We start from the raw sequence: 7,447 nt of genomic DNA on the forward strand, positions 1-7,447 counted from the left end.
TTTTTAATTTAAATATTTCAACTTAAAAGGATAAGATATTATTTTTCCAATATGGGATAAAATTTTTTTTTGAAATAATCTTTTAGTCTATATTCATATGGATTTTTTCTTAATTTTTTTCATATCAAATATTAAAACCTCAAATATTTTTTTTAAAATTTTCTCCGGTCAAGTTGTATGACCCGATACTAGGCTTTCTAGCCAAGTCAACCCCTGGACTAGGTCTGATCACTATAGTAAAGATAATAAACAAACACATAACATAGGTATTTGATGAGCGAAAAGGGCTGCAGATGTGAACATTTAAATTCACAGCTTTATTCTCTCTAAAAATAATATTGATAAAGTTTGCCTCCTAAAGAAGTTTACAAAACCTTAAATAGCTCTAAAACCCTACCTCAACTAGAAAACAAATAAAAATCTGAAAATACAAAGGAAATAATCATAAAACCCAAAATAAACTAAGGAATTAAAAAAAATACAAGGAAAATACCAAGTTAGGGCCCCAAAGCGAGATTTTCTATATCTAAAATTTGATGGTTCTTGTAGAAATAAAGGGCTACAATTGAAAAAATAACCTTAAAAAACTTTTATAAAAATTTGAGCTCGATCCAACGATTAAATCAAAAGTTATGGCCATTTAAATCATCATTCTGGTTTAGAGCGATCAGATATCCTTTTGAGCCTTAACCTATTTCACTTATCCATAAAAATATCTACTAGGCTATCCATATAATTTTTTTGGGATAGATCATCATCTAGTTGTGGCAGATTCATTCTTGATTGTTCAGAATCACTAGTTTTCTCAACCTTGGCTACATCATCCTTTAAAAATGCATCTCTCCCAAAATATTTACGTGTAAACATGGTTAACAAGAAAAAAGTTTTATGATCCAATGGCTAAATAAGATACAATAAAATCCAATGATGGAAGAAAGAAAAGGAGAAATAGGTAGCATGAAATTCCAAGCAGAAAAAAGAAAAGAGAGGAAAAAATAGGACATGATAAACACATTAGAGCTCTGATTATAACAACCCCAACACCATTACAAAGATTTCAATAAGACTAATCTATAGTATTAACAAAGGTCATTGTATGAGATGATAATGTGTCACACTTGTCATCTAAAGACAATTTATAGCTCACTAGCAATACACTTGCTAGGAAAAAACTCTACTAAATGGCCAAAGCTTATACCCATTTAGATTTGACCTAAAATGCTAGATTTTTTAGCCATTGAAGTCAAGCCCAAAAGCCTAGACTCCCTAAGCATTAGGGCTAGGCCCAAACATTTAGTAATCCTCGTTGTTTGCATCTGACTTGAATGACTAGGTTTTTTTCTCCTCTCTCTCTCTCATTTATCATCACCAACTTAGAAGTCAATGATACAACAAGTACCACTACTAATGATAAGCATCAATTTCTTTACCAATGACACACCAATTATTTTCACTCTTCACAAGGTAAACTGACATATAAATCTTCAAGAGACCAATATTGGCCCAAACCATGTTGCATACACAAACTTAACTATACATAGAAACAAAATCATGGTCACACCATCTCTCTTTACACACACACTCCTTTTACATGTTGTGATGTGCTTAGTTTTAAATGTCTTTATGGGTTTATGATATCACAAATCTAGTGATTTTTGATATCTATTGTCATCGTGTCTGCATATTTTTGTTTATATTCACTTTTAATAGATGTTCTTTAATAGATGTTGTTATGTTTTTGCTTACACACACACAAACTCCTTCTACATTCACTAACTTAAGCATCTTTTAATAGATGTTATGTTTTTGCTTACACACACACACTCCTTCTACATTCACTAACTTAAGCATCAAAGGGTTGCCTATACCAATAGAGGACTTGTTTGGATGGAATGAATACCAATTACCAATCCAGGATGCATGATGCCGAGCTTAACAAGTGATTATGAGAAATCAAGTGTGGATTTGCCATAACTAGATAATGATCTACCCCATATAGTTTACATGGATAACCTAGTAGATATGTTTATGTACTGGGACTAGTCTAGATCTAAGAGGAGGTTTGATCGCTATAAACCAGAATGATGGCTTAAAAATACTATAACTTTTGATATAACCGTTGGATTGGACTTAAATTTTTAATGAGTTTCTAGAGGTTGTTTTCCTTGTAGTAGCCTTGCGGTGCTATGCAAACCATCAGATCTTGAGATATAAAAAAACCTCGTCCCAGTGCCCTAGCTTGGGCAATTTTGTTATTTCCCTTGTTTTTCTTAGATTTTCTACTTTATTTTGTATTATATGGTTATTTTCTTTATATTTTTATTTTGTTTTCTAGTTGAGATAGAATTTATAGCCTATTTAAAATTTTGTAAACCTGCTATAGAAACAAACTTTATTAGTCATTATTATTTTTAAAGAGAATAAAGCTGGAAGTTTAGAGTTTACATTTAGAACTCTTCATCAAATTTATATGTTTTATATTTTTTTGTTGTATTTACCTTCTTTCTACATCAACACAACCATGTAAAATCCAGACTTAATGAATTCAAGTTGAACTTTTGACAATAACAAATAAAAAACTGTCTGTCCCAAAGTATTTGTGCATGGGACAAGGAGCATGGACCTGATTGTAATGCTCGGAGACGCAGTTTCAACCCTCGTACCCTTGTCAGCACAAGGAGGGTAATGAATTACAGAAGATAAACGGGTGAGAAAGAATATTCCAATCCAGAATGCAAGAAATATAGTTGTAGAAAGAGAGACGTTTATAGCTCTATACCACTTGTTTTGAGTTTTGAATTTTTGGACATTAGAAAGCATGAACAAGTACGCAAAGATTATAGTTGGACTTTTAATTTTAAACATTTTAATTTTATGATAAATTTAATTATCATAAACTATTTTTTGTTAAATAATAGATTTCTCTTATCCGTTTTTTAGACATGACGTATCCCACTTTCCTAAATCTGAAAGGTAAAACAGGCTTATTGATTGATTGACATATGTTCATAACAGTGAAAAAAGGCTTCTGAAAAAGAAAAAAAAATACCATAAACAAAAGAAAGTAAAGATAACACAAAAAAGGAAAAAAAGTAGTAGAAGATGTTCTGCTATGGCCCAGAATTCTAAATCATCGTGTTTTTAAGGAGAAAGACTTACATGATGTTCAAGTATTGACAATCACTTATGCTGTCTGGTATAGGTCCAGTCAATTTATTCCTTGAAAGATCCCTGATTTTTAACACATTTTCCGAAAGAAGATGCGTAAATTTATGTAACCAAGACCAGAGGTATTAAACAAGAGGTAGCATATATACAATAATGATTATAACTGACTTACAAATAGCGCAGCGATTGTAAACCTGACAGATTCAAAGGGATGGTACCATCAAGATTGTTGTCTGCAAGATTGCTGTTCAGGTGAAATTACCACACCAGAAGAAAACGACTCTCAGTTAATTCCAATGGATACAATCATATGTCTATTGGCACAGCTTTTCTACATTAAATGAAAACTCCACCCATTATAATCACTAGATAAACTACTATATTTGTACCAACGGTGTCATCTCCTCCTACTTCATAACTGCTAGCGATTTCTTATTATCCATCTTGACTGGCAAGACCAGTTAGCAAAGGCTCGTATTGATGGAGCAAAATTTTACATTTTTTTTCAAGAAGAATTTTTTTTTTTTGGCAAGAGAATTCATGTTATCTAGAGAGGGCCAGAGACAAAAGAAAGAGAGTTAATCTTCCAAATCAAAGAATAGGATACAGCTCCTTTGAAACAAACTAGTGAATTGCGTATGAACTAGCAAAAAACAACTAGCAGTAGAAATGGACAAGGGAGAGGTTCAGCTTAGACAATTCTTCATTCGAACATATCATTGGCAATCCAGAAATTTGAGAAACATGAACTTAGAGTTGAAGCCGCAATCAAATCGCATCCAAGCAAGAAACTCATAAGTCTAAAACAAACATGATAAAAGAGACAAACTCGTCGAAAAAGGTTAATGCAGAAACGGAGAAAATTAATTAAACCCAAATTCAACTGGAAGCAAAACTATGTAAGACTTACAGAATTCTCAGACTCTGCAACGTTGTCAGGCTAGGAGGTATAGACCCAGTTAAGAAATTGCTTGAAAGGTCCCTGATTTTTGCACAAAGTCATTGTACCATTAGAAATAAGCAAAGCTATGCCATCATTTATACATATAGAACCGCTAATTATAGCCTTAACATGCAATTTTATGAGACTCCGTGAATTCCCTAGCGTGGAAGCAATTCCACCAGAAAGATTATTACAGGTGTTTAGCTTAACAGGCACAGCATATAATACAGTAGTCCAATATGGGAATACTGAAATGTGAGATGGAGTAATCGTACTTACAGTACTCTCAAGTTTTTAAAGAGACTTAATGAAGAGTGAATAAACCCATCCAACATTTTGCTTGCCAGGTTTCTGCAAAAGAAATTGAAGTGATTCAGATAGAAAGGATTAATTTTAAGCAGGTTTCATGCAATCTTCATCGTTTCCGTTTCTTTAGCTCTGTACATACATTGCAGTGACCCAACAAGCTGATCGGCTTTTGGTGCTGTCACAAGAACATCGAATCTCGGCATCCATGTTGGTAGAACAAATCGGATACGATAGGGGGGACTGCGTTGTGTTCTTGGACTGCAAACTCTTGAAAAGGAGTCGAAGAGTACGTGCTGACCAAGGTTTGAACACAAAAAACTCTTTTTATCACATCCGACTAAGATCTTCCCATGTTCAAGATAAAAAGACTCAATGGACCTAACTATAAACATACATGATACATATATGGGTTAGAATGACCAAGATCTGTAATTTGCACAAGAAATGTTAACTAATAAAGTTAAAAGTGATGGATTGAATCATTAGACCCCAGCAATATTGCATATGCATAACCTTTTTTTTTCATACTATATAAAAAGAAATCAAAGTAATAATATTTATTAGCATTTCCATTCCTAGCTGGTCTGGGTTAATAGGGTTTCTTCGCGTGTGTGTGTGTGTAAACACTATATTCTGTTTATTATGATAGGTTTCGTTTCTTAATCAATTTATTCGTTAGAAATTCTTTGATCTTCTATCTCCATGGTTTAACCACGTCCTGCATCATTAAAGTTTTGTTGGGGCTAAGTTGTGGAAAACAATTAATTAAATACATATTCAATCAAACATCTTTGAAAAAAAAAGAGATCGATTAATTTGTACCTTCAGCATCTGTAAGGGCACCAATTGTAGTGTTATCACCATTAGCTTTAATGTTTGTAGTGCCATTATTGACTTTAATCCCATTGCCAAGTTGCCAGAGAAGAAGAAAGTTGAAGAAGAGAAGTCTAATAACTAGTACTGCTGACAATTCAGAATCCATTTGTTTTGATTCAACTCCACCTCACTAATGTGCTTTGCCCCGATTTCATATCCTTAGTGTGCCTCTATATAAACACAATTAAAAAAACATATCTGAACAGGAAAAAAAGCCACCTCACTCCATGTGTAAAATGCCCCTTTTTCCCCATCATTGGAAGCCATCAGTTGGACTCGTGGATACTGTTTCAGCTAAAAGTCGCGTTGAGCAAGCCATCCGTCTATGTAGCGAAAAAAAAAGAAAAAAAGAAAGAAAACACAAGCTAGCTTGTGACAGAAAACAATGGTAAAAAAAAAAGAAAACAGAAGCTAGCTTGTGACAGAAAACAATGGTAAACTAATCAAAAGTGAGATGCTAAACCTATATATAGCAATATAATGCTTTGTTGTCTTCAAATACTTTGTTATTTTTGTCTTCCAGAAGTAATCAACAAATGAAAGAAATGATTCCACAACGTCAAGGTGGGGAACTCAGGACTGATAAGCTACTGGATAGCAAGAAAAGAGGAAGACTTCTTTTGGAAAGTAACTAAAGTAATTGCTTCTACGTAGAGTAATGCCTTTACTTTCTTTACTATATGTATTTTCTTCCTTTAAATTGCCCCTGACTCCGACAGAAATAAATCACAAAGAAGAAAGAGAAAAGGGAAATGAGAAAACAAAGAAAGAGAGAATAAAAATGATAGAAAGAAAATAAATGGAATCAGCTAATTATATTAAATACTATCTTCTATTTATTCCAATAAGAATGAGAACAATTAAAGTCTTAAATTGAACTTGATTTATTAATCAATTAATGGCTCTGGCTAATTAAGGTGTAGTTCTCATGGCACTTGTTAATGGATTAGTTATATTAGTTGGTGATATTTATTTTTATAGGAGATAATATTTGAATCTAAGAACAAATAGATAATCTTGCATTAACAACTTTTTTATTTAATACATCACAAACCCACAATCCAAAATTCAAGATATTTAATAATCTTCAGATTAGAAATGCACTCTTTCAGAACAGTTTATAAGTTATTTTCAAAATAATTTTACGAATTATTGAATTTCAAAATATATTAAGAACGGTAATTTCAGAACTTCGGAAATCCAAGTTATGTATTTATCTATGCGTCAGTTTTCATGTTGCTCTTATGGTTTTCATAATCATTGAGAATGGCTTTCATGAGCTCAAGTTTCTTGTGCATTTTCTGCAACAGATTCTTAAAACCAAATATAACATCATAAATTTAGAGTACATATAAAGTTCATTTGGACAAAGATTCTTTACAAAAGAAATTATAATATTGTTATAATAATAAAATTCTTATTGCATTAAAGTATTATTTCTAAAATATTTATGGTCCATACTTTCTTAAATATTGAATATTTATTAAAGTTGTTAAGACTGATACATATTATTTTTTTTAAAATTTTAAAAAGTAAGCATTTATTTTCATAAGATGAGGTGTAAGGGACACCTATAACTAATATGTAGGTGCTTATTATAAGCCCTTAATCTGATCAATTTCAAGTTTTATATTTACATGTTTTTTTAATATAGTCTTTGATTTTGAATTTTTTTAATTAAATTCTTAATTGCCCATCAAACTTTAATATTTATGTAATTAAGTCTCTGATTTGATCAAATTAACTCTAAAAAATTACAAATCGGCCTCCAAACTTTAATTTCTTCCAATTAAATTCTAAATTGACTTCAAAAATAATTTTTTCTTGCAATTAATTCCTCAATAAATTCAATTAAACCTTGTAAAATTTGAATTGAATCTGTAAATATTCAATTTTGATTTTTAATCCTCAAATTAAATTTTCTTTACCAATAAGGCCTTCATTAATAAAAAACATACTGATAAATTTTTTAATTTTGTATATTTGATTTTCAGAAATTTCTTGGGCATTTTGAAATACTCTTCTCACTAATATATATATTGGAAGAAAATAATATATATATATATATTCTTTTAATATTTTTAATATTTTTATATTTTATATATATATATATATATTATGTATATGGTTCCAAAAATTAGGTAAGCACAA

The 7,447-nt window shown here is 31.1% G+C and overlaps 1 protein-coding gene across 1 annotated transcript; it reads right to left on the reverse strand.

The window, feature by feature from the left end:
• Window positions 1–3,022: 3,022 nt before the first annotated feature.
• Window positions 3,023–5,678, reverse strand: LOC105114205 (probable leucine-rich repeat receptor-like protein kinase At1g35710). The gene is made up of 6 exons (XM_011010686.1): window positions 5,243–5,678; window positions 4,560–4,713; window positions 4,391–4,462; window positions 4,079–4,150; window positions 3,341–3,412; window positions 3,023–3,231 (listed from the first exon to the last, which is right to left on the reverse strand). The coding sequence occupies exons 1-6, from the start codon at window positions 5,400–5,402 to the stop codon at window positions 3,156–3,158; spliced, it is 606 nt and encodes a 201-aa protein (XP_011008988.1). The 5' UTR covers window positions 5,403–5,678; the 3' UTR covers window positions 3,023–3,155.
• Window positions 5,679–7,447: the final 1,769 nt, after the last annotated feature.

The sequence above is a fragment of the Populus euphratica genome, unplaced genomic scaffold (assembly GCF_000495115.2).
Source record: "Populus euphratica unplaced genomic scaffold, PopEup_1.0 scaffold708.1, whole genome shotgun sequence".
NCBI classification, from domain to species: Eukaryota; Viridiplantae; Streptophyta; class Magnoliopsida; order Malpighiales; family Salicaceae; genus Populus; species Populus euphratica.

Excerpts from the sequence above, each read along its gene's own strand:
- LOC105114205 (XM_011010686.1), bottom strand. The coding sequence starts at position 5,402 with ATGGATTCTGAATTGTCAGCAGTACTAGTTATTAGACTTCTCTTCTTC. Across the intron at positions 4,463-4,559 it reads GCTTGTTGGGTCACTGCAAT|AAACCTGGCAAGCAAAATGT; the intron begins GTATGTACAGAG and ends TTTCTTTTGCAG. Across the intron at positions 4,151-4,390 it reads TTTAAAAACTTGAGAGTACT|GGACCTTTCAAGCAATTTCT; the intron begins GTAAGTACGATT and ends TGCAAAAATCAG.